Source organism: Oncorhynchus kisutch, linkage group LG22 (assembly GCF_002021735.2).
Source record: "Oncorhynchus kisutch isolate 150728-3 linkage group LG22, Okis_V2, whole genome shotgun sequence".
NCBI classification, from domain to species: domain Eukaryota; kingdom Metazoa; phylum Chordata; class Actinopteri; order Salmoniformes; family Salmonidae; genus Oncorhynchus; species Oncorhynchus kisutch.
The window spans coordinates 43,761,879-43,789,741 of record NC_034195.2 but is presented as its reverse complement, the minus strand read 5'-3'; the positions used below and the strand labels follow the sequence as shown (position 1 = coordinate 43,789,741).

Sequence of the window (27,863 nt, the reverse complement as noted above, 5' to 3'; positions counted from 1 at the left end):
TACACAGGGCTGAGACTAACAGGTGAAACTGAGTTTGACCAACAAAAAACAGAATCCATATGAAGGAAATCCGTCGCAAGTCCCAAATTAGAAAATAACATTAGTTTCTTTCCCTGTAAGCAGTCTATGGACAAGGTATGACAGCAATCCAAGATTTAGTTTCCTTGGCACAGTTTTCAAATGGTAATGTTTTAGCATTTGTGGCACAAATCCCATTCAAGTCATAGTACTTATATTAGCATTTTTATGGCACATTATATCAAAATTATACTAAATTATCAAACATTGATTGTGCAGCTCCACTAATTTACTTAGATGATTTTGACCTGATGCACTAAAAATGCTAATTTAGGTACCATGACTTGCAGGGGATTTGTGCCACAAATGCTAAAATGAAAGCACTTTTTACAACAAGTGCTTCACAGTGACACAGTCTAATCCTCCAAAGAACAAGCAGAAGCACAGAGGCAAGGAAAAACACCCAGATGGAAGAAACCTTGAGAGGAATCAAACAATGGCAAAAACACTAACAGAACCATCTTTTAAAGCTGCCATCAGCAGGAGAAACAAAATCTAAGCCCCACCAGTTTCGGTGAAAAGCTCAGGAATGGGCATGGAAAAATGCAACCACTCAAATTCATAGAGCTATTGATGCAAGGACTGACCAGCCATGATATTAACATTATAGTTTAACCATGTTTTGAGGTTATATAAATGTTTACAATGGCTGCGTTTATACAGGCAGACCAATTTAGTTTAATGCACAATTACAGTGCATTCAGAAAGTATTCAGACCCCTTGACTTTTTCCACATTTTGTTACGTTACAGCCTTATTCTAAAATTGTATTGACCTTCTTTTTTTTAATCTTTTTTTTCTTCAGCCACTCAGTTAAAAGGCACAATGACAGCCCGCTTGGAGTTTACCAAAAGGCACCTAAAGACTCTCAGACCATGAGAAACAAGATTCTCTGGTCTGATGAAACTAAGATTGAACTCTTTGGCCTGAATGCCAAGCATCACGTCTGGAGGAAACCTGGCACAAACCCTATGGTGAAGCATGGTGGTGGCTTCATCATACTGTGGGGATGTTTTTCAGCGGCAGGGACAGGGAGACTAGTCAGGATCGAGGGAAAGAGGAACGGAGCAAAGTACAGAGAGATCCTTGATGAAAACCTGCTCCAGAGCACTGAGGACTTCAGACTGGGGCGAAGGTTCACCTTCCAACAGGACAATGACCCTAAGCACACAGCCAAGACAACGCAGGAGTGGCTTTGGGAGAAGTCTGAATGTCCTTGAGTTGCCCAGCCAGAGCCTGGACTTGAACACGATCTAACATCTCTGGAGAGACCTGAAAATAGCTGTGCAGCGACGCTCCCCATCCAATCTGACAGAGCTTGAGATGATTTGCAGACAAGAATGGAACCCACCCCCCCAAAAAAAAACAACAACTGGGGAATAGTTACAGGGGAGAGGAGGATGAATGAGCTCAAGAAAACCTTGAGTATAATATAACATCAATCGTTCTATACCTCTCTGAAGTGACAGCATCCACGATAATCCATTGTTTACTTTTGCTACAGCTAGCTTGATTAGATAAACTATCCATTTAATTTAGAGAAATTCCAAGTGTTTACATTTTTTTTACTACACAACCCACTCCACACTTCGTACGGGTGTTTTCATATTTAGCTTGGAACTTCAATGTACTGCTGAAAGGTTCATTTCTAGCATAGAAGACTACTGATAGTGTAGCTGTTTTGTTAACTTTTATTTTGAAGGCTTTATTAAGACCGAAGTTAATCTTTCGGTTCTTCTGGCGGGATTTGGGTCATACCGCATTAGTCCATGTATTGAAAGTAAAATCATTTATATTAGTTTACAAAGCAACTATTCCAAAACCATTGCACTTTAATTGAAAAATCACAGCAAAAATGCAGGTAGTCTGGAAGAACGTTCGTCTGAAAGTTGATTAATGGTAATTAAGATTCTTGAAAAAATAAATAAAGTTCCATAATGGAGCTTTAAAACGCCTCATGAGCAAAGAACAACCATCGGTCTTTATCATAACTAAAATATTTGGTTTTTATTACACCATTGTTTACAAATGACAATAATGTAAACAATGTATAGCTTGGATGTCATGGACTGGTCCTCTCAGTTGGTAGAGCATGTCTCTTACAACACCAGGCTAGTTGGTTCAATTCCTAGGACCACTCATATGTAAAATAATGACGCACGAAGCATGCATGACTACGTCGCTGTGGAGAAAAGCGTCTGGTAAATAGCATATATACTGTTAGTCCTTGCACCTTGAACGCAGTCTATGAATTTGAGGGGTTACATTTTACTAGCCCCATCCCTCAGCTGTATGCCAAAACAAGTGACATGGCAGCAGTTTTTCGAATCCCAGAATGTAGCTTCGACTTGTACATTTATGTCAAGTAGACACATGCTTGAAAACAAGGACTGGTTCACAAATTTTTGTTTTCTTGAAATTGAACGTAACTTAAACCTATAATAAAACGGATTTCCGTTTTAGCTAACAACTATGTGTGAAAACGCTTATTGTAATTGTCCAGTCAAAATCTCACTTAAAAGTTCAGTTAACTCTTACCCAAATAATTTTGTTAACTCATCCTATACTCATGTGGCCAAAGCATAAATTGGAGGGGGGACACTTCAGACAGTTTCAGAAATGCCTTCCATTTCTTCATATAGGATGATGAGCTGGCCAATCAGCAGTCTACTTGCTTGAATATTTTTTATGACGGGTAAACGCCCACACCATTCTGTTGTTGAGGTAAGCCCACATCATTCTAACACAGGAAAGCTGCTTTTTAACATACTTTTTTTTTTTTACTTCAGGATTTTGGCAATGGGGCCCTTTAACTACTTCCCCAGTCATATGAACTGGAGGATATCATTGTTATATCTGTGTCCAGTATGAAGGAAGTTAAAGGGTGTTTCGCAAGCCAATTCTAACTAGCGTTAACACAATGACTGGACGTCATGGGTATCTGCTAGTTTGTCAATTCCTAAGTAGCAAGTACTTTGATGTACTATTGTCGTAACAGATTTGAATACTCCATCATTATTCTCAATTCACTTCTGTTGAGTCTGATAGCATAACATCAAAAAATCTTTAAACAATAAACCTGAAAACATGGAATTGTCATATGAAATGTGCTAAAATAGACAAAGAGATGTGTCCTTCAAGCAGACATGAACGAAAAGTGTATAATAATTAACTGGCTGAATTTATGTATTTTGGGGGGATTGGCACTAGGTTCTTCTCAGTTGATGATTGGAGGGAGGATCGATGAGGGCCGTCTGTCTGCAGTCAGTCACTGCTACTGTCTGAGCTCACGTAGCAGCCTTCCTCCCCAGTGTGCCCCACAAAGCAGAGACCTGGGGAACACCAGCAACAGAACAAGGTGGTCAGTCAGAACTACACTGTATATGCAAAAGTTTGTGGGGGTCCTCCTGCGTTGGACTAGTAACCGGAAGGTTGCAAGTTCAAATCCCCGAGCTGACAAGGTACAAATCTGTCGTTCTGCCCCTGAACAGGCAGTTAACCCACTGTTCCTAGGCCGTCATTGAAAATAAGAATTTGTTCTTAACTGACTTACCTAGTTAAATAAAAGGTAAAAAAATAAAAAATAAATTAAAAGAATGTGGACACCCCTTCAAATGAGTGAATTTGGATATTTCAGCCACACCGTTGCTGACAGGTGTATACAATTGAGCACACAGCCATGCAATCGCTATAGTCAAACATTGGCAGTAGAATGGCCTTACTGAAGAGCTAAGTGACTTTCACCGTGGCACCGTCATAGGATGCCACCTTTCCAACAAGTCAGTTCATCAAATTTCTACCTTGCTAGAGCTTCCCCAGTCAACTGTAACTGCAGTTATTGTGAAGTGGAAACATCTAGGAGCAACAACGGCTCAGCCGCGAATTGGTAGGCTACACAAGCCCACAGAACAGGACCACTGAGTGCTGAAGCGCGTAAAAATTGTCTGTCCTTGGTTGCAACACTTACTGAGTTCCAAACTGCCTCTGGAAGCAACGTCAGCACAAGCCCTGTTCATCGGGAGTTTCCTGATATGGGTTTCCATGGCCGAGCAGCCGCACACACAAGCCTAAGATCCCCATGTGCAATGCCAAGCATCGGCAGGAGTGGTGTAAACCTGGCCAGTTTTTCATGGTCCAGACTAGGCACCTTACATCCAGTGAAGGGAAGTCAACGCTACAGCATATGCCAGGAGAACGCTACCTGCCCAAATGGCGTCTTTCTTTTACACCAACACAGTTAATCCTAAACCACGCCCCGTTAATCAGAGGCGTTCTACTACGCTCCCATTGGCTAGCTAGAGTTCTCTCACTCACAGGCGATCAGAGCAGAGACAGTGACCTTCCAAGGTAAGGATGGAAAGTGTAATTTAACAAATTAGCTGCCTACCATAATGCAGGCCTATTATCATCATCATGTTTGGTAACATTTGCCCATGTATTTATTTTCAGAGTTTGAATGAGTTGTAAAAATGTCAGAGAACTCGTGGCTGAATGGAAGCAAATCCCTGGAGCAATGTTCCAACATCTAGTGGAAAGCCTTCCCAGAAGAGTAGAGGCTGTTATAACAGCAAAGGGGGGGGGGGGGGGGGGGGCAACTCCATATTAATGCCCATGAGTTTGGAATGCGATGTTTAACGTGTCCACATACTTTGAAAATGTAGAGTATTTTGTTCTCTCTATGGCAAATTTTTATTTCACCTTTATTTAACCAGGTAGGCAAGTTGAGAACAAGTTCTCATTTAAAACTGCGACGTGATAAAGATAAAGCAAAGTGACAAAAACAACACAGAGCAACAAACAAATGTATAGTTAATAACACAATAGAAAAATATATGTACAGTGTGTGCAAATGTAGAAGAGTAGGGAGGCAAGGCAATAGGCCATAGAGGCGAAACAATTACAATTTAGCTTTAACACTTGAGTGATAGATGTGCAGATGATGATGTCAAAGTAGAGATTTTGGGTTGCAAAAGAGCAAGAGGGTAAGTAATAATATGGGGATGAGGAAGTTGGGTATGCTATTTACAGATTGGTTGTGTATAGGTAAACTGCTCTGACAGCTGTTGCTTAAAGTTAGAGAGGGAGATATAAGACTCCAGCATCAGTGATTGTTGCAATTCGTTCCAGTCATTGGCAGCAGAGAACTGGAAGGAAAGGCGGCCAAAGCAAGTGTTGGCTTTGGGGATGACCAGTGAAATATACAGAAGATACGGAAGATAACATAACCTTTAGCCAAATACATGTTAACTCTGTTTCACAATTCCTGACATTTAATCCTAGTAAAAATTCCCCGTCTTAGGATCACCACTTTATTTTAAGACTGTGAAATGTAATAACAGAGATAAGGATTTATTTCAACTTTTCTTTCTTACATCACATTCCCAGTGGGTCAGAAGATTACATACACTCAATTAGTATTTGGTAGCAATGCCTTTAAAATTGCTTAACATGGGTCAAACGTTTCAGTTGGCCTTCCACTAGCTTACCACATTAAGTTGGGTGAATTTTGGCCCATTCCTCCTGACAGAGCTGGTGTAACCAAGTCAGGTTTGTAGGCCTCCTTGCTCGCACACACCTTTTCAGTTCTGCCCACAAATTTTCTACATGATTGAGGTAAGGGCTTTGTGATGGCCACTCCAATACCTTGACTTTGTTGTCCTTAAGCCATTTTGCCACAACTTTGGAAGTATGCTTGGGGTTAATGTCCATTTGGAAGACCCATTTGCGACCAAGCATTAACTTCCTGACTGATGTCTTGAGATGTTGCTTCAATATATCCACATATTTTCCAACCTCATGATGCCATCTATTTTGTGAAGTGCACCAGTCCCTCCTGCAGCAAAGCACTCCCACAACATGATGCTGCCACCCCGTGCTTCACGGTTGGGATGGTGTTCTTCAGCTTGCAAGCATCCCCTTTTTCCTCCTAACATAACAATGGTCATTATGACCAAACAGTTCTATTTTTTGTTTCATCAGACCAGAGGACATTTCTCCAAAAAGTACGATCTTTGTACCCATGTGGAGTTGCAAACCGTAGTCTGGCACATTTTATAGCGGTTTTGGAGCAGGGGCTTCTTCCGTGCTGAGTGGCCTTTCAGGTTATGTCGATATAGGACTTGTTTTACTGTGGATACAGATATTGTTGTACCGGTTTCCTCCAGCATCTTCACAAGGTAATTTTCTGTTGTTCTGGGATTGATTTGCACTTTTCACACCAAAAAGCGCAGCCGTCATAGGTGTTTATACTTCCGTGCTATTGTTTGTACAGATGAACATGGTACGTTCAGGTGTTTGGAAATTTCTCCCAAGGATGAACAAGACTTGTGGAGGTCTACAATTTATTTTATTTTATTTTCTGAGGTCAAAGAGGAGCAAAAAGGCAAGCAAAGAGGCACTGAGTTTGAAGGTAGGCCTTGAAATACATCCACAGGTACACCTCCAATTGATTCAAATGGTGTCAATTAGCCTATCAGAAGCTTCTAAAGCCACAACATAATTTACTGGAATTTTCCAAGCTCTTTAAAAAGGCACAGTCAACTTAGCGTTTGTAAACTTCTGACCCACTGGAATTATGATACAGTGAATTATAAGTGAAATAATCTGTCTGTAAATAATTGTTGGAAAAATTACTTGTGTCATGCACAAAGTAGATGTCCTAACAGACTTGCCAAAACTATGTTTTGTTAACAAGAAATTTGTGCAGTGGTTGAAAAACAAGTTAATGACTGCCACCTAAGTGTATGTAAACTTCAACTGCACCTGCTGGAGCGCGTGCTACGGGTGGGTGTTGCTATGACCAGTGAGCTGAGATAAGGTGAGGCTTTACCTAGCAAAGACTTATAGTTGACCTGGAGCAAGTGGGTTTGGCGACGAATATGTAGTGAGGGCCAGCCAACGAGAGCATAAAGGTCACAGTGGTGGGTAGTATATGGAGCTTTGGTGACAAAACGGATGGCACTGTGATAGACTACGTCCAATTTGCTGAGAAGAGTGTTGGAGGCTATTTTGTAAATGACATCGCCGAAATCATGGATCGGTAGGATAGTCAGTTTTACGAGGGTATGTTTTGGCAGCCATGAGTGAAGGAGGCTTTGTTGCGAGATAGGAAGCCGATTCTAGATTTAATTTTGGATTGGAGATGCTTAATGCGAGTCTGGAAGGAGAGTTTACAGTCTAACCAGACACCTAGTTATTTGAAGCTGTCCACATATTCTAAGTCAGAACCGTCCAGAGTAGTGATGCTAGTTGGGCAGCAATCGGTTGAAGAGCACGCACTTAGTTTTATTTATGCATTTAAAAGCAGTTGGAGGCCACGGAAGGAGTGTTGTATGGCATAGGCCACTCCAAGACCTTGAGATGCTTCTTACGGCGCCACTCAGTTGCCCTGGCTGTGTGTTTCGGGTTGTTGTCATGCTGGAAGACCCAGCCACGACCCATCTTCAATGCTCTTACTGAGGGAAGGAGGTTGTTGGCCAAGATCTCGCGACACATGACCCCATCCATCCTCCCCTCATTACGGTGCAGTCGTCCTGTCCCCTTTGCATAAAAGCATCCCCAAAGAATGATGTTTCCACCACCATGCTTCACGGTTGGGATGGTGTTCTTGGGGTTGTATTCATCCTTCTTCCTCCAAACACGGCGAGTGTAGTTTAGACCAAAAAGCTCTATTTTTTTTTCAGCAGACCACATGACCGTCTCCCATTCCTCCTCTGGATCATCCAGATGGTCATTGGCAAACTTCAGACGGGCTTGGACATGCACTGGCTTGAGCAGGGGGACCTAGCGTGCACGGCAGGATTTTAATCCATGACCGCGTAGTGTGTTTCTAATGATTTTCTTTGAGACTGTGGTCCCAGCTCTCTTCAGGTCATTGACCAGGTTCTGCTGTGTAGTTCTGGGCTGATCCCTCACCTTCCTCATGATCATTGATGCCCCAGGAGGTGAGATCTTGCATGGAGCCCCAGACCGAGGGTGATTGACCGTCATCTTGAACTTCTCCCATTTTCTAATAATTGCACCAACAGTTGTTGCCTTCTCACCAAGCTGCTTGCCTATTGTCCTGTAGCCCATCCCAGCCTTGTGCATGTCTACAATTTTATCCCTGATGTCCTTACACAACTCTCTGGTCTTGGCCATTGTGGAGAGGTTGGAGTCTGTTTGATTGAGTGTGTGGAAAGGTGTCTTTTATACAGGTAACGAGTTCAAACAGGTGCAGTTAATACAGGTAATGAATGGAGAACAGGAGGGATTCTTAAAGAAAAACTAACAGGTCTGTGAGAGACGGAATTCTTACTGGTTGGTAGGTGATCAAATACTTATGTCATGCAATAAAATGAAAATGAATTACTTAAAACTCATACAATGTGATTATCTGGATTTTTGTTTTAGATTCCGTCTCTCACAGTTGAAGTGTACTACCTATGATAAAAATGACAGACCTCTACATGCTTTGTAAATAGGAAAACCTGCAAAATCGGCAGTGTATCAAATACTTGTTCTCCCCACTGTAACTGACTGCAAATAACTCTAGCTTCTGGAATTTAGTGCAAATGGTTCTAAAATCTTACCATTTGAAGTCTTCTTTTCATCTTCCTCAAATCGGTCGAAATCCAAACTAACAAAAGCACTCTGAGGACATCACAATTCACCTTAATCAATATTCATTATGAATAAAGAACGAGGCATGACATCTACTAGAACATTCTGTTACTGTAAGCAAAACTCTGACAACTCCTCATCTGAAAGGCCATGTCTTGTATTTTTTAGTTCTCAAATGCCAAAAGGACAAAATATCCAAAGTATGTTTACCTACAGGTATTGCTAGCTGCACAAAGGAGGTTAGGAGATAAACATACTATATTTTTCCCTCTAATGAAAAGCACTACCTTTTGCTTGAGGAGCATCTTCCAGTCTCCCCTCTCCTGTTTGACGAGCCTGATAACTGGCTCATTGCACTTCATCTCCCAGGAGCACCTCTCTGCAGTGATGTTACTGTGGAGCTCCAGGTCAGCACGATAAGGCCTGTCATTCACACACGCACTATAGGCAAAAGTTAGAGATGTAATATCAAATTAAATGCTTCTCTCATTTGTGATGCAGGGAATTACAGCCCCAATGTTGACTTCATCCTGTACACACAATGTTACCTTGCACTGGGAGTTATTTAAAAAAAAAAGATTTGACATAGAATAGAAACATTAACAGCTCAGCACTTGCCTCAAGCTACTTAAGATTTGTTTTTTGTTTTTTTTAAATGTATGTCCAGGTGGTTGAAAGGACACATGACAGACCTGTACACCACTCTGTCAGGGAAGAATTCACATCTCTGATCCACTGGTTCTCTGAGCTTTATGTTCAGTGTGACTGTGTCATCTCTCTGGAACCACTTGATCTGTGGATGGAAACTGAAAAATACTAACTAAATGTAAATCTGCGATGGATTAGAGTCAGTTCAGTCAATTCATATATTTATTAAGTAAACTGCATTTAAAAATGGAATTGACCCCATGCAACACTGATGCGCAATACGTAAATCGAAAATCAGCTTAATTTGACTATTCAGAAATATAAGGGTGTACCTCAAATACCTTTTTGGTGCATCCACATCAACCTTGACAACACTGATGACTTTCTCACCGTTGACTTGCTTCGCATCGATCAAATGACCTGAATAAGACAAATCAAACTTTGTCACATGCGCCGAATACAACAAGTGTAGACCTTCCCGTGAAATGCTTAATTACAAGCCCTTAACCAACAGTGCAGTTCAAGAAGAGTTAAGAAAATATTTACCAAAAAAATAAAAAAATAAAAACACAATAACGAGGCTATATACAGAGGGTACCTGTACCGAGTCAGTGTGCGGGGGTACAGCTTAGAGGTAATTTGTACATGTAGGTAGGGGTGAAGTGACAATGCATAGATCATAAACAGCGGGTTGCAACAAATGGAGGGGGGGGGGGGGGGTCAATGTAATAGTATGGTGGCCATTTGATTAATTGTTCAGCAGTCTTACGGCTTGAGGGTAGAAGCTGTTAAGGAGCTTTTTGGTCCTAGACTTGGCGCTCTGGTACCGCTTGCCGTGCAGTAGCAGAGAAAACAGTCTAAGACTTGGGTAACTGGAGTCTCTGAAAATGTTATGGGCTTTCCTCTAACACGCCCATTATATATGTCCTGGATTGCAGGAAGCTTGGCCCCAGTGATGTACTGGGTCGTCCGCACTACCCTCTGCCACCCAGTTGTGGGTGAACAGGGAGTACAGGAGGGGACTAAGTACACACCCCTGAGGGGCCCCAGTGTTGAGGATCAGCATGGCAGACGTGTCGTTGCCTACCCTTACCACCTGGGGGCTGCCTGTCAGGAAGTCCAAGATCCAGTTGCAGAGGGAGGTGTTTAGCTCCAGGGTCCTTCGTTTAGTGATGAGCTTTGTGGGTGTAACCGGAGTGAAATGGCTAGCTAGTTAGCAGGGTGCGCGCTAATAGTGTTTCGGTGACGTCACTCGCTCTGAGACCTTGAAGTAGTTGTTCCCCTTGCACTGCAAGGGCGCCGGCTTTTGTGGAGCAATGGGTAACGATGCGTCGAGGGTGGCTGTTGTCAATGTGTGCAGAGGGTCCCTGGTTCAAGTCCAGGTAGGGGCGAGGAGAGGGACAGAAGCTAGACTGTTACATGGGCACTGTGGTGTTGAACACTGAGCTGTAGTCAATGAACAGCATTCTCACATAGGTGTTCCTTTTGTCCTGGTGGGAAAGGTCAGTGTGGAGTGCTATTGAGATTGCCTCATCTGTGGATCTGTTGGGGTGGTATGCAAATTGGAGTGGGTCTAGGGTATCCGGGAGGATGCTGTTGATGTAAGCCATGACCAGACTTTAAAAGCACTTCATGGCTACTGACGTGAGTGCTACGGGGTGGTAATCATTTTGGCAGGTTACCTTCGCTTCCTTGGGCACAGGGACTATGGTGGTCTGCTTGGCTTTGTGAATGTTGACCTGTCTAAAATTCTCGCTCACAGGCTACCGAGAGCGTTATTACCCAGAACAGCTGGTGCTCTCGTGCATGCTTCAGTGTTGCTTGCCTCGAATCGAGCATAAAAGGCATTTAGCTTGTTTGGTTGGCTCGCGCTATTGGGCAGCTCGCGTCTGGGTTTCCCTTTATAGTCCGCAATAGTTTTCGAGCCCTGCCACATCCGACGAGCATCAGAGCCGGTGTAGTAGGATTCAATCTTAATCCTGTAGTGACGCTTTACTTGTTTGATGGGTAGTCTGAGGGCATAGCGGGATTTCTTATAGGCGTCCGGATTAATGTCCCACTCCTCGAAAGCAGCAGCTCTAGCCTTTAGCTCGATGCGGATGTTGCCTGTAATCCATGGCTTCTGGTTGGGATATGTACGTACGGTCACTGTGGGGACGACGCCGTAAATGCACTTATTGATGAAGCCGACAACTGAGGTGGAAAATTCCTCAATGCCATTGGATGAATCCCAGAACATATTCCAGTCTGTGCAATCAAAACAGTCCTGTAGCGTAGCATCCGCGTCATCTGACCACTTCCGTATTGAGCGAGTCACTGATACTTCCAGCTTTAGTTTTTGCTTGTAAGCAGGAGGATATAATTATAGTCAGATTTGCCAAATGGAAGGTGGGGGAGAGCTTTGTATGCATCTCTGTGTGTGGAGTAAAGGTGGTCTAGAGTTCTTTTCCTCTGGTTGCACATGTGACATGCTTGGAGTAGTATGAAGAGCCAGCCTTATGAGGTACAACAATGGTGAGTGGCATATTAGACTACTCAAAATATTTGAGTCTTTATACATCTTTGTTGATCATTATCAACTTCTGTTTTCAACAATAGTGAATGTCATGGTTCAGTCAGACATACAGTAAATGTACTTTTTGTACATTGTTGATCACTATCAAACTAAAATAGTTTTCATACCATTTTCAATGGGGCGGGGAACTGCAGAAATCCAGTCTTTGGGGGTGAATCCTTGTAGAGCTGTATGCCTGCATGACAACACAAGTCTTGTGAACATCACATGTTGAAGTGAGATCAATGCAACACTAGCCATTGATCCCATTTAGAGCACTCAGCACAGTTGTAAGCCTAAGAACACTAGCTAAATCAACATTTTTTCCACATCATGTCAATGAAATTATGTTGAACCAATGTGTAATAGACGTTAAATTGACGTCTGTGGCCAGTGGGATATCACAGGTCGGGTGCAGAGCTGCACTGTATAGTGAAAGAATCAAACATCAGAAAATGTATTTTTATTGACCGACTGCATCAAAGAAAAACAATACTAAGAACAGTAAGCGAGCAGCAAAGAAGAAGCCCCTGTTTCCCAGTGAAAATGAAGAACACCAACCTCCGTGTTTGTGTGGCGCCTTGGAGGTTAGCTATGAGGCTCCTCCACTGCTCCATTTTGGGGTCGTTGTGCTCAGTTGTTGGGGCAGGTAACGGTGACTCGCTAGTTGATGGGAGTGGGGAAGATATCTGGGCTTCGCTAGGTGTTGGGAGAGGGGAAGGTATCTGGGTCCTGTCCATGAGTTTTGGTAGTTGAGCCTCGCTCGGATCAGGAACTGCTGCTAATGGGGCCTCCTGTGGCTTGGGCGAGAGCTGGGACGGGTATATAAAGACATCGTTCATCCGAGGCTGGGGTGCATGAGCAAAGACTTTCTGGTCCATCTGGTGCAGATCTGCTGAGGCCTTCATATGGCACTGGGACAAGTCTGTCTGGGCATGAAGCACAGACGTTTGGGTCTGGTCTACAGAAACCTCCTGGCCACAGTGTAAGCGCTCGACAGCTGCCCTCATCCTGTGGACCAGGGCCTCCTCTGCAGCCTGCACCTTGTCCTCCAAGGTCACCCCAGAGCCATCCGGCCTAACAAACAAACAAACCAAGCAGACGAGTCACGACACACAATCGTAATAGGTTGGTAATGCAGTGCTCTCATTAAGTACTGAGGATTTTAAAAAATGTAGGATTGACCGCCATGTCCTATCTGACGTAACTCCCATATCTGTACATAGCCCCTGGTGTAGCAGCATCCATTTTAACATGCTGTATTACATTGTGCCGTATTATAAGTGGAGAATGCTGTTGGATGTCAGTGTACAGTGTCTTGTGTTATGGAGGTCCCATGGTGCACCAAAGCCTGGTTACCCATGGGCATAGAGGACTGAACTCACACTGTGGTGAGCGGGGCATCCCCAGCACTGGCTCCAGGCCCAGCCCACTGGCAGAGCTCATTCAGCAGGTCCAGGTGCTGAGGGTTGCTGGTGCCCATCCCCGTGCTCAGGATCTCAGCGTGGACGTTGTATTCATTTATGAAGGTCTTCAGGCCTGGTAGTCGTGTCATCCGCACCTGAGAACAAAGCACATTTTTAAAATTTGAGAAATTTTGCAGACACTCTTATCCAGAGCCATTTACTGGAGCAATTAGGGTTAAATGCCTTGCACACAGATTTTAGACCTAGTCGGCTCTAGGATTAGAACCAGCAAACTTTCGTTTACTGGCCTAACGCTCTTAACCGCTAGGCTGCCTGCCGCACAAGGATTAAGTGTTTGTGTTGAAGATTTGTTGAAATTCAGCTGTCTGTAGTTGTAGTAGAATAACCTACCATGGGATCTACGAAGACCGTGTTTCCCAAACACAGAACAACCTTGGCTTGGTGCTGCAGGCCTTTGATCTTCTGACTGATGGCCCTGGTGACCTGAAACCACACCATTAGAATAATGTCATTGTAACTTGTTGTTCTAGAGTCATTAGTTATACACTTTGAAAAGGTTAAGGTCCAACAATAGCAATTGGCATTCACAATATGAGTCTCAGCAATCACATTCCACCACGCCCAGAAATGAATCTATTCCACCACGCCCAGAAATCTGTTCCTTTTATTCTCTGTTCCCAACGCACTAGACGACCAGTTCTTATAGCCTTCAGCCATAACCTTTTCCTACTTCTCCTCTGGTGATGTAGAGGTTAACCAGGCCCTGTAGCCCCCAGTTCCACTCCTATTCCCCAGGCGCCATCATTTGTTGACTTCTGTAACCGTAAAAGCCTTGGTTTCATGCATGTTAACAACAGAAGCCTCCTCTCTAAGTTTGTTTTATTCACTGCTTTAGCACACTCCACCAAACCTGAGGTCCTAGCAGTGTCTGAATCCTGGCTTAGGAAGGCCACCAACAATTCAGAAATTTCCATCCAACTACAACATTTTTTCCAACAAGATAGAACTGCCAAAAGGGGTGGAGTTGCAATCTTCTACAGAGATAGTCTGCAGAGTTCTGTCATGCTATCCAGATCTGTGCCCAAACAGTTCGAGATTCTACTTTTAAATCCACCTTTCCAGAAATAAGTCTCTCACTGTTGCCGCTTGTTATAGGCCCCCCCTCAGCCCCCAGCTGTGCCCTGGACACAATATGTAAAATAATTGCCCCCCATTTATCTTCGGAGTTCGTACTGTTAGGTGACCTAAACTGGGATATGCTTAACACCCCGGCCATCCTACAATCAAATCATCAAGGAACCTACCAGGTACAACACTAAATCCGTAAACACGGGCACGTTCATAGATATCATCCTGACCAACTTGCCCTCTAAATACACCTCTGCTGTATTCAACCAGGATCTCAGTGATCACTGATTCAATTGCCTGCGTCCGTAATGGGTCCGCGGGCAACAACCACACCTAATCACTGTCAAACGCTCCCTAAAACACTTCAGCGAGCAGGCCTTTCTGATCTAAGTGGCCCGGGTATCCTGGAATGATATTAACCTCATCTCATCAGTAGAGGATGCCTGGTTATTCTTTAAAAGTGCTTTCCTCACCACCTTAAAAAAGCATGCCCCGTTCAAAAAAAATTGAACTAGGAACACTTATAGCCCTTGGTTCACTCCAGACTTGACCAGAACAAAAACATCCTGTGGCGTACTGCATTAGCATCGAATAGCCCCCGCGATATGCAACTTTTAAGGGAAGACAGGAACCAATATACACAGGCAGTTAGGAAAGCAAAAGCTAGCTTTTTCAAACAAAAATGTGCATCCTGTAACAAACTCCAAAACGTTCTGGGACACTGTAAAGTCCATGGAGAATAAGAACACCTCCTCACAGCTGCCCACTGCACTGAGGATAGGAAACACTGTCATCCCCGACAAATCCACTATAATTGAGAATATAACCATTTTTCTACGGCTGGCCATGCTTTCCACCTAGCTACCCCTACCCCAGACAACAGCTCTGCACCCCCCACAGCAACTTGCCCAAGCCTCCCACAATTCTCCTTCACCCAAATCCAGATAGCTGATGTTCTGAAAGAGCTGCAAAATCTGGACCCCTACAAATCAGCTGGGCTAGACAATCTGGACCCTCTCTAAATTGTTGCAACCCCTATTACTAGCCTGTTCAACCTCTCATTCGTATTGTCACAGATCCCTAAAGATTGGAAAGACGCGCGGTCATCCCCCTCTTCAAAAGGGGAAGACACTCTAGACTAGAGGTCGACCGATTATGATTTTTCAACGCCGATACAGATTATTGGAGGACCAAAAAAGCCGATACCGATTAAAATCGTCCGATTTCTTTTTCAATTTATTTGTAATAATGACAATTACAACAATACTGACTGAACACTTATTTTAACTTAATATAATCCATCAATAAAATCTATTTAGCCTCAAGTAAATAATGGAACATGTTCAATTTGGTTTAAATAATGCAAAAACAAAGTGTTGGAGAAGAAAATAAAAGTGCAATATGTGCTATGTAAGAAAGCTAACGTTTCAGTTCCTTGCTCAGAACATGAGAACATATGAAAGCTGGTGGTTCCTTTTAACACGAGTCTTCAATATTCCCAGGTAAGAAGTTTTAGGTTGTAGTTATTATAGGACTCTGTCTCTATACCATTTGTATTTCATTAACCTTTGACTATTGGATGTTCTTATAGGCACTTTAGTATTGCCAGTGTAACAGTATAGCTTCCGTCCCTCTCCTCCCAACAGTCACCATCAAAGCAGCGTTGCAGAGCAAGGGGAACAACTACTAGAAGGCTCAGAGCGAGTGACGTTTGAAACGCTATTAGCGTGCGCTAACTAGCTAGCCATTTCACTTCGTTTACACCAGCCTCATCTCGGGAGTTGATAGGCTTGAAGTCATAAAATGCGCAATGCTTGACGCACAACGAAGAGCTGCTAGAAAAACGCACTAAAGTGCTGTTTGTATGAATGTTTACGCGCCTGCTTCTGCCTACCACCGCTCAGTCAGATACTTAGATACTTGTATGCTCAGTCAGATTATATGCAACGCAGGACACGCTAGATAATATCTAGTAATATCAACCATGTGTAGTTAACTAGTGATTATGACTGATTGTTTTTTATATGATAAGTTTAATGCTAGCTAGCAACTTACCTTGGCTTACTGCATTCGCGTAACAGGCAGTATCCTTGTGGAGTACAACGAGAGAGGCAGGTCGTTATTGCGTTGAACTAGTTAACTGTACGGTTGCAAGACTGGATCCCCCGAGCTGACAATGTGAAAATCTGTCGTTCTGCCCCTGAACAAGGCAGTTAACTGTTGGAGGAAATTATAGTTGAAATGATTAATTATGTATACATTTTTATTAGAACCATTAAGTTTTAATACTATTATGTTATGGTATGAAATGTCTGGATTTTTGGTTAAACTAGGACCGAAAATGTAGGTAAAAAGAATTAATTGTCTGTACCTTGCGGGTTTAAGGGAGAGGGATGGTATCTATTTTCTGACAGATAAGAATGATCTTTGATGTTCCATTAGTGGAGGAGAATGGAATGTTTGTTTTATGAGGGGAGTAGAAGAAGATCTCCAGACCTGAAGACACTGCGCTATTGTGTGGATCGGAGAGAGTGTGTGAACCTGAAGACGTCATTTTATGTTCTCTCTTTAAAATGTAATGTTCTTTGTATTTTGGGTCAGTACTCATCAAGAATAAATGCTGAACTTGTTTTTAAGACTGGTCCCTTTCTATTTCATGAAAATAATACATTTACAACTTATTATGAAATAGATAGTGTGAATTTGGTTTTGGCTACAAAACATATAGGAATTTAGAATTCCTCTAACATTAACCCACCATTCCTAGGCTGTCATTGAAAATAAGAATGTGTTCTTAACTGACTTGCCTAGTTAAATAAAGGTATATATATTGTAAAAAAAATATATATTATTATTATTATTTTTTTAAATTGGCGCCGAAAAATACAGATTTCCGATTGTTCGGAAATCGTCCCTAATTAAATCGGCCATTCCGATTAATCGGTCGACCTCTACTCTAGACCCAAACTGTTACAGACCTATATCTATCTTACCCTGTCTTTCTAAAGTCTTTGAAAGCCAAGTTAACAAACAGATGACCTACCATTTAGAATCCCACCGTACCTTCTCTGCTAGGCTATCTGGTTTCCGAGCTGGTCATTGGTGCACCTCAGCCACGCTCAAGGTACGCTCAAGCCACGCTTGGTGCACCTCAGCCACGCTCAAGGTACGCTCAAGGTACAGTGCTGTGCAGCCATCTTCGTCATTCTTATCAGCAGACTCAACAGCCTAGGTTTCTCAAAAGACTGCCATGCCTGGTACACCAACTACTTCTCAGATTGAATTCAGTGTCAAATCGGAGGGCCTGTTGTCCGAAACTCTGGCAGTCTCTGGCAGTCTCTGGGGGTTCTACAGGGTTAAATTCTCAGGCCGACTCTCTTCTCTGTATATATCTATGATGTCGCTCTTGCTGCTGGTGATTCTCTGATCCACCTCTGTATACATCTGGCCCTTTGGACATTGTGTTAACAAACCTCCAGACAAGCTTTGATGCAATACAACACTCCTTCCGTGGCCTCCAACTGCTCTTAAATGCAAGTAAAACTAAATGCATGCTCTTCAACCGATCGCTGCTCGCACACGCCCGCCCGTCTAGCATCACTACTCTGGACTGTTCGGACTTGTGGAACACTATAAATACCTAGGTGTCTGGCTAGACTGTAAACTCTCCTTTCAGACTCACATTAAGCATCTCTAATCCAAAATGAAATCTATAAATCGGCTTCCTATTTCTCAACAAAGCCTCCTTCACTTATGCTGCTAAACATTCCCTCGTAAAACTGATCCTTGACTTTAAATGTTCTATTGCTAAAGATGAGCTCCCAAAAAGTGAGTGAGAAAGAGCCCAGTGAGTGTAGCCTGGTGTAAGAGACCTTGGGGTTCCATTTGACCTCAGCGTCGATGGGCATGGCCCTGCAGACGATGATTTCCAAAGCCTGGGGCGGCAGTGTGTGGAACTGGGCCGGCAGCTGCAGTAACTGGTGGGATTTCACCTCCTGCTCACGCCCCTCATCCAGGAAAAGAGCCCTCACGCTGCAGAACATCCACTCACGCTTGTCCGGCACCGAAGTCACCCGCACCCTGCAAGACAGGTAGGAGAGGAGCAGTGGGAGGAGTTGTTAAGGAACGTGAGGTAGAGTGGCATTGGGTTGATATGTGACAAAAGCATTTGACCCACCCAGAGGATTTGGACTACACTTCACTGCATGTAACCATTACTTGGCATGTTGTTTAAACCTGCTTCATGGCCATATAACATACAACATCAGTTATGAAAGTGACTGAATTAATGTTGTTTGTTTTCTGACCTGTGGTAGACCTCATCCTCTTGTACTCCGTACAGCCCTCCCTCCAGAACCTCCTTAGCACCCAGCTTCTCAGCGGCATAGTATGTAGTCATTGCTGCTGCCATGCTCTCATAATGGTCCTCCTTCTTACTCACAATGCGTCCGTAGTAGACGGAAGCAGTCTTGATGAACAAGGGCAGAACCTTTCAAACATAAGAGTGAAAAAAAAATATATATATTCATTTGAATACATTCGGATAGCATACACCCCTGAAACAAGTGTTATCATATAATATGCTGACTCACCACAATAGTTCCAGAGTCTGGTTGCAGTGGCTGGTCTGTTATGGGGCTGATGCTGTGTCGATAAGAACAAACACTGCTGTCCCTGCAATACAGCAAGAGTCACATTAAGCACTACATAAAGAATATCAGGTGCCACCTATTGCTGCTGTGCCCTTGAGCAAAGCAATGAATTACATAACTATAAAGTTCTATTCTTAAGTGCATAGAACAAGTACCCAAATTCAAGGTTCAGCTCATGTCTGAGTATTGTAACATGCACAACAGCAAATCAAATCTAGCTTTATTGTCCCATGAAGAAACGCTCTTGACAAGAGTATTGTCTGCATCTCAGCTGCACTGACCTGCAGAAGCCAAAGCTCTTGAGGTATCTGCACAGAGGCCTGTCTAACTTCTGTTCCTCCTTGGCCCGCAGGACTCCCTGGGCGAAGTGCAGCAGCTCTGGAGGCAGCGAGGCCTCAGTACGCTTTAGGTAGCGCAGGACCCCGATTACGTGACGGGCATTCCTCTCAGATAGCAGCAGCACTGACTTGGCAGGGTGAGACGTGCTCTCTGCAGCACGCTCCTGTCAATCACAGAATCCAATATGAAAAGGAATTCAAAGTAGACTATCCTCATACAGTCAAAGAAGATACACAGGTGCCATCTGAATAAATGATGTAAAACGAGGCCACTCAGGGCCATCTTCTGACTTGAGATCTGCCCGCTAAACTAGACGTCTCCCAGAAAAAGCTCTGAATCCAGGGCTGAGCAAGAGAAAGAACATATTAGTTTGTCCTAACGTTACCTTGTCTGAAAGGTTCTGGAAGTTCTGGGACATGCAAAACAGACGGCTGCCAAACAGCTTTGGTGAGCTTGGGAAGCCGTAGTGCACAACACACGTTGCATCACAGATACCCAAAGACTTCATACACTCATTGGTGGTGACTGGTAGACAGAAAGACAAGGAAAGAAAAACAGGTCAGATTGGACAAAGGGCAAAGGACAAAGGGCAAAGGGCAAAGAGCTGACCTGGCAGACTATGCCATAAAATGGAAAGATGTGTGATTTTTTATTCATTGAAACGGTCAACTCCTAAGAAAATGCAATTGTGCATCAGTTCACCCAGAATGACATGAGTGCCAGGTCCAATGGGCTTCTTCCACTGCTCAGTCACAAAGTCAAACTGGTAGGTTAACTCCTCGTGGACCTTCAGGGAGAAGGCTGATGTGTTTGAAACAGCCTGAATGACAGATACAAGAAACAAACATTTAGTTGACTAAATATACATGAACAATGTATTTTTTGTTTTTCTAGTGCTGTACACATGGTAAGATGTCCAAAAATAAGGTTGCAAAATGCAAATCGTACAAGTTTTGAAATGTAGCAATGTCTTTTTCTTTCTATAGTACCCCGTACCAGCAGGGGACAGGACGTCCAAAAACAAGGTTGCCAAAATAAGAGATATAGAGAGATATAGATTGCTGTAGTTACCTTGAAGACATTTTCGGCCTCCTCAGCAGAGTTGGTGATGACGAGGGTCTTCTGGGCCACGTCGGGGGTGAAGTCCAGCGCCCCGAGCAGGACAGAGATCTTAGTGCAGTCCAGACACAACAGGATAATCTTGGGGAGGCAGAAGAGAGATGAGAGAAGGCTTTCTATTTTTTTAAACTTTTTATTGAAGAACATATACATGAGTGAAACTTTGCTTTGAGAGACTTTTAGACCTTGTTTGACTCTTGGACCCTTCTTCCCTTACTAAAAGTAATGACTAGTCTAAATGAGATACGATGAAAGCAGGTTTACTGCCCCATTACATAGTTTTAATCAATCACAAATCCAACCAACAGGCCCTTCAAATCAGAGACAGCTACACACTTAAAGGGATAGTTCAGACAAAATCTATATTTGAGTGGAATTACCCTTAACTTGAGTTGTGTCTGAAGGCACAAAGTGGCAGAATCCACAATAATCCATTACTTTAGTTGAAAGTGTTTGAGGAAGTTTCTGCTTGCGATGCAGCTTTGCTAACATCGGTCCGGCTGTTTACATTCATGAATTTGGACGAGGCTAATTATGCTTGATCCTGGCTGCGGCAGAAGTAAACAATGGATTATTGCGGATTCTGTCAATATGGGCCTTCAGACAACTCAAAGTAAGGGTAATTCCACTTAAATATAGATTTTGCCTGAACTATCCATTTAACCAGCTCTCTGATGGTGGAGACCCTCCAACCTTTGTAGGTTTTCAGATTTATTTTGTTGTCAGTCCTCTCAAAACTGACCTGGTGCACATTGCCGTAGAGTGCGGCCTCCTCCATCACCGTGACGACAACGGTGGGGTTGCTCATGTGGTTGAGGAGCAGGCCCTCCAGGGGGCGGCTCCAGCGCTTTCCCACTGCGATGATCTGTCTGGGGCACGACACACGCTCCTCGCTGGCTGTCACCCTCTGGAAGTGCTGCAGGATGATGGTCATCTGAGGAAAGGGGGAGAACAGTCAGACAAACTGCTGAGGAGACAGTGGCGAGGGAGGAAAACAGACGAGACAGGGGTATTTTATTAGGACCCCCATTAGCTATTGCAAAAGCCACAACTACTCTTCCTGGGGTCCACAGAACATGAAATAATACAGAACATTAATAGACAAGAACAGCTCACACAGCCTACATATCAGTACATACACACAAAATATCAAGGTCAAATAGGGGAGAGGCGGTGTGCAGTGAGGTGTTGCCTTTGAAGCGCAGATGACCGGGATTACTGCTTTAAGCAGTTGAAAGCACTGGAGTCTGGTCTAGTTGTATCACCCCCTGGTGACGTGGGTTTGAGTCCCATCTTGGCTATTTGCCGGTCTGTGCCCCTTTACCATGTGTATCTCCCGTTCTCTCCTTTTGTACAGTCTTATCACTACAGTTGAAGAACAGTCAGTGTCTCTCACCTCGTCCGGGGCTCTAGAAAAGAGCAGGTCCACTTCGTCCAGCGCCAGGTGACACAGCCGCAGGAACAGGAAACAGTGCAAACGCAGCAGACGCACAAGGCTGAACGGAGTGGTCACCACCACCTGGCCTGGAGAGACACACAAAGCACAGCAGGAGAGGAATGTAGTAATACTCCTGTCTGTCAAACCAAACTGTCCTGATCCTGTGAATAATGGTCTTACAGTTGTTCTGGATCTTAACAGTCTTTGCCTCGTCCTTTCCCAGTCCCAACAGTATGACCATGGGGTGGAGGACTTGGAAGGTCTGGCTCTCCTCCAGCAGGTCAATCACAGTCTGGGCTTTCTCCCACCCCGGGCACAGGATCACTGCTATGGGCTGAAGGAGACCGCACATAATGTGGTATTAGATAAAACGGAATAAACACAAATGGATCCTTTAAATGCAGATGTCAGCAGAAAACCATGCCTGACTTACTGAACATAGTTAGGTAGGTTACTGCTGTTTGCCATTGAACCCTAACAAACCAATTAAACACCCAGATTTCTACATACTACTTTGTCTACATAGAGTGGTATCACAATGAACGGCGCTGCAGAGGCCTGTACCAAAACTAAGATTTTCAATTGTCTAATTGAAGCCAGACAATTTTAGTAGGGGGCAAACAGAGATAGTTATCCAGCACAATAATAGCAGGGGAAACACTGGAAATCACACCATTCCTGTCTAGTGCTCTACTTGCTCAACTCACCCCGGTGCGAGCAGAGAGGGCGCTGAAGACAGAGGAGAGCTGCATGTGGGCCAGGAACGGGGGAATGTAGGTGAGGGGCTGGTCTCCGCTGTGGGAGATGAGGACCGTGTCACAGCCCCTGGCCACCGCCGGCCAGCAGTAACTCTCAGCCACAGACGGGCCGGCATACTTATTCCTCATCAAGATCTGAAAAGAAACACAATGCACATTACCAATCTTCATGACATACTAGTCTAGACATTTACAGATTTTTCACCTAGTCAGCTTGGGGATTAGAACCAGCGACCTTCAGTTATTGGCCCAGTGCTCTTAACCTAGGCTACCTGCTGCCCATGCGACAGGACATTATTATTGCCTAAGATCTTCAGGGTAAAATGTTGAACAGTCATTTCAAATGTTCAACTAATTACATTTATACTGAACAATCTCAACTTACATTTTCACAGTTGTAAATACATCGACTATAGTCATATAGCAGGAGCTCTTATCCAGAGCAATGTACAGCACTCAGTGCATTCAAAATACGTTCCATTCGAAAGGTAGAACATAGTTGAAAGCAAACCAACCCTCCGGAAGGTGTCAGTGATTGGAGCATTGGCCAGACTGGTGCAGGGGTCCAGAGTAAAGGCAGAATGCACCATTATCCCACTCCTGCTTGGATCAGTATGGACGATCTGACATGAGGAACACTTAAGTCAGTCATGGACAGTAGATATTATTGTATGTGCACAAAACATGTCAATACATTTGGTGACAGCTACCCAAGGAAGTGAAGAGTATATCTGCATCCAGTCCATTGATGATTATTTGAACTTTTTTGAAAAAATTAAGGTTGATTCGATACTTACAGTGACTTCTGATGAGCCTACATCTGTGTTCAGAGGGTCAGGGTTTAGCAACTGCAACAACCGAGCGCAGACAAGCTCCTCCTCAATGGTTGGCTGCTCTGTGAAGACAAACTCTTGTGTCCGGTCTACTAGGTCACTAGGAGTACTGGAAACACAGATTACACTTTAGTACAGAGATTCACATTAATAACAAAAATATAAATGAAACATATAAAAGTGTTGGTCCCATGTTTCATGACCTGAAATAAAAAATCCCAGACACTTTCCATATGCTCAAAAAGCTTACTACTCTCAAATTTTGTGCACAAATGTGTTTACATTCCTGTTAGTGAGCATTTCTCCTTTGTTAAGATAATCCATCCACCTTACAGGTGTGGCATATCAAGAAGCTGATTAAACAGCACGATCATTACACAGGTGCACCTCGTGCTGGGGGACAAGAAAAGTCTACTCTAAAATGTGCAGTTGTGTCAGACAATGCCACAGATGTCTCAAGTTGAGGGAGCATGCAGTTGGCATGCTAACTGCAGTAATGTCCACCAGAGCGGTTGCCAGAGAATGTAATGTTAATTTCTCTACCATAAGCCGCCTCCAATGTCATTTTAGAGAATTTAGCAGTACGTTCAACTGGCCTCACAACCGCAGACCACGTGCATGGCATCATGTGGCTGAGCGGTTTGCTGATGTCAACGGTGTGAACAGAGTGCCCCATGGTGGTGGTGGGGTTATAGTATGGGCAGGCATAAACTATGGACGGACAACGAGCACAATTGCATTTTATCAATGGCAATTTGAATGCACAGAAATACTGTGACAAGATCATGAGGCTCATTATTTAAAGTTCTGTGACAGACAGATACATATCTGTATTCTGTAGTCATGTGAAATCCATAGATTAGGGCCTAATGAATTTCATTTCAAATTGACTGATTTCCTCATATGAACTGTAACTCAGAAAAATCTTTGAAAATTGTTGCATGTTCCGATTATGTTCAGTATTTAAATCTAGAAAAACTTTCACCCAAGAAATTCAACAAAGTTTAATTGTGAGAAAACACACACATATCACTTGTCTTAGCTTTTAATGTGATATACTTTTGTTCACTGCATTTTTGATCCACAGGTTGACTTTCACCGTTACTATGAAAGCATTCAGCAGATGGCGCTTTAAAACAACTCACTAACAAATTCACTAACTTACATATGGGCAAAGTCATGGTTGAAAGGGAGGTAGCATTAGAATGGTTGAAAGGATGGCAGCAGTTTATTTGACCATTTAAAATACACATAGCAAAGATACACATGCCAAAATAGTTGAGGATTAAAGTCACAATACTTTTTTCCCATTAGGTCCTCTAATTAGAACAGAGAAAGTGAGTGGTAGTGGCAGGAGGGTTGTGTTCATACCATACAGCCGTTTCAGTCTGTTGTCCGATCTGTTGAGGTGCAGTGACCGGCTCTTCCTCTGCTTTCTCCGTGACCGCAGAGATCCTCTGAACACCACGTTCCTCCTTCTGTTCAATAAGCTCAGTCTGACAATTAAACAAAAGGTGGTCTCTTTTTGACCCAAGATTCACTGCGGAGATTCCATTTTGGTTCACATAGTGCAAAAGTTCCCAAACTTTTGCACTATGTGAACCAAAATGGAATCTCCGACTTAGAAACATGTAGAAGCCGAGTTCTTGTGCAAGTGAATTTTTACAAAAACGGCTATTGAGATCATCCAGAAACTCACATTGGGAATAGCAGCCCTTTGAGTGCTCGAAGTAGGATTCAGAAACTTCTTGAATCTGTCGAGATCCAGAACAAGTAAGAATTGTATTAAATGTCATTCAAAGCAGATTAGAACCGTAGCATAAAAGTAGAAGACTAAAGCATTCTCACCTTAACAGATTCAGATTTCTGAACAGTTCTGAGTCAAGAGACATGTCGGTTTCCTCTCCGGGCTCGTCGTCCCTGAAAGAAGAACGCTATGATTAAAAACAACAATGTGACATTATCGTACTACAAAAGGCAGCCCCACTGCCAAATGACCTGTTGAGCAATAAAAACAATAACTAAAGCTATATAACAAACCTCTCAACTTCGTCGCCATCAATCTCTGAAAATGTCTTGAATTTCTTGTTCTGCGGCTGCGCTGCCTTCTTTTTTCCTCCCTCTAAGGGATTTCTTCCATTTTCTGGGCTTTTCTGTAAAACAACAAGTAAATAACATAAGTGTTGATTTCACAGGATATAACTGTTTGTTTGTGCCATGATTCCAACTGCTGCACTTTGTTGAGGGTAAAATAGTCAGTCACCTTTGGATTTGATATCTCATTGGAAGTCTTCGATGCCTCTTTCACAGATGCCGTTAGCTGGCACTGATCAGACACTAAAGAGATCAATAAAGAAGGTTCAATTAAGAAAATCTTACTAAGAGTTTCCCCCTCAAGTTCATGCAGTGATATTTTCCAACGGGAACTTTTTGAAAGACATATAATAAACTGTTCTTAATGAAGACTTCACAATAACTGAAGGTGCATTCACCTTGATTATGAACGATTGGGTCCTGCTGCCGGAGCCGGAAATCTGAAAGTGATCGTACGGTACAGCCATCAGTAGCCAGGAAGTTCTTAGTTTCAGAAAAGATGTCACAAGCCAAGACGGCTGGGGATCTATCAACAACACCATTTTTTCCACTGGTTTGATGGGTCTTCTGGCTTGTGAAGTACGCAAACTTCTTTGAGACCAGATCGTCGTTCACACAGATCTAGAGAGATAACCATCTTTTAGCTTCAAAGTTGTATAGAAAAACTGTGATTGCTAGTTATGGGAGGCATCACCACTGATTGTATGTTGTACAATACCTTGACATTTTTGACGGTCAAGTAGAGCTCAATGGCAGTGCAATCTGCCTGTGTTTCACACAACACTGCCTCCATCTCAGTAGAAGCTTCAGATCAGAGAATCGAACAGAGAGCACAGTTAGGACTGATATAAAGCAATGAGACTCCAGCACTACGAACTGTGCTTTCTCAATTCAGTGATCTCTATTGAAACTGACCTTGCAGGAGAGGATTACGTACCTTGTAAGAGATTGTGCAAATAGCGTGTGGCAGAGCTGTCCCATTGCGTTGATGGTCTAGAATGAAAACAAGAGCTCTATAGGGTGAGTAGTAATAACTACTAACAAAGGTGACTTTAATAGTACAAAATAATTACAGTAATTTTGATGCATATTTTAGTACATCAATTTATTCAGCACTGCAGTCCACCCTTACATGAGCTCAGCTTTCTCCAGGCAGTCTCCAGACACATGCAGCGTCATGGGATGAACACCAGCGAGCTGAAACTTCCTCACCCAGAAGGGCAGCTGCAAAAACGTATCTAACAGAGCCCGAATCCTGGGGAAGAATGGAAGGGCTCCATGATCAGCCAATTACATTTCATGACATACATTAATCAAGTGCAAAACCAAGAAGACGGCCAAAGACTGTCAGAAGTCGAGAGCCTTTTTGGTTGCCCTTTGCATCAGCTGGCACAATGGGGATGTGTGAGTAAGTGAATTAGGACATACTCATCTGAGCTGACGATGACGCGCTCTCCGTGGTCAACTAGGAAACACATGGCCTGGGTTCCAACGGTGCCCAGAAAAAGAGACTCAACGATGGCTCGGCACCAGCTCCTTAGGGCAGACCAGTACACCACACACACCTGGGGAACACTACAATGATGATGCTCAATTTTTTCATATAGCAGTGTAGTAACTAGTCAGTCGACTAATAGATTAATTTATCATTCATGAGCTATGCCAGTCAGGCAGAGCTGTAAATGCACATTCACTTTCAAAAACAAGAAATGTCTTTCATCATGTGCCATATACTCAAGTTGATTACACTAAACTCAAGATACTAAAACAAACATTCCACAGATTACATTGAGCTCTAATCATCCTTCACTCTCTCCACAGATTATTACCTGTCCCGACTCTATAGTTGAGAGTTTGATCTTCTGCACATGTAGGTTGACCTCATGATAGAAAAGGTTCATTTTCATTTGCAGATCATCATATTCTTTTTTATTCTCGACCGCTTCTATCCCTGGACCCTTCACAAACCGACCCCACAGACAGGACGGGTTCTCCACCTGTCAAAGAAAACATGGTGGTGAAACCGTTTTCAATTTGTAAAGCAACAACACATGTGCAAGGTAACGAAGACAGCCCATTGGCAATCTAGATAGATATGTTAGTTGCAATGTTGTGTGGAATAGCACGCATAGATAGCTACTTACTTTCAACAAATTTATTTCAAGCATGATTTCAACCGTCACTGACAGTTTGGT

The 27,863-nt window shown here is 43.3% G+C and overlaps 1 protein-coding gene across 1 annotated transcript; it reads right to left on the bottom strand.

Moving 5' to 3' along the window:
• Nucleotides 1–1,428: 1,428 nt before the first annotated feature.
• tdrd12 (tudor domain containing 12) lies at nt 1,429–27,863 on the bottom strand. The gene is made up of 34 exons (XM_020455931.2): nt 27,813–27,863; nt 27,498–27,665; nt 27,097–27,233; nt 26,801–26,923; nt 26,606–26,661; nt 26,387–26,472; nt 26,067–26,289; nt 25,838–25,911; nt 25,615–25,727; nt 25,423–25,494; nt 25,274–25,328; nt 24,946–25,070; nt 23,539–23,683; nt 23,257–23,364; nt 22,691–22,876; nt 22,164–22,317; nt 21,942–22,069; nt 21,288–21,479; nt 20,498–20,626; nt 20,129–20,246; nt 19,812–19,951; nt 19,369–19,589; nt 19,028–19,109; nt 18,743–18,924; nt 18,308–18,515; nt 13,698–13,790; nt 13,266–13,441; nt 12,442–12,957; nt 12,009–12,076; nt 9,668–9,746; nt 9,371–9,484; nt 8,966–9,119; nt 8,648–8,708; nt 1,429–3,409 (listed from the first exon to the last, which is right to left on the bottom strand). The coding sequence occupies exons 1-34, from the start codon at nt 27,834–27,836 to the stop codon at nt 3,342–3,344; spliced, it is 4,578 nt and encodes a 1,525-aa protein (XP_020311520.2). The 5' UTR covers nt 27,837–27,863; the 3' UTR covers nt 1,429–3,341.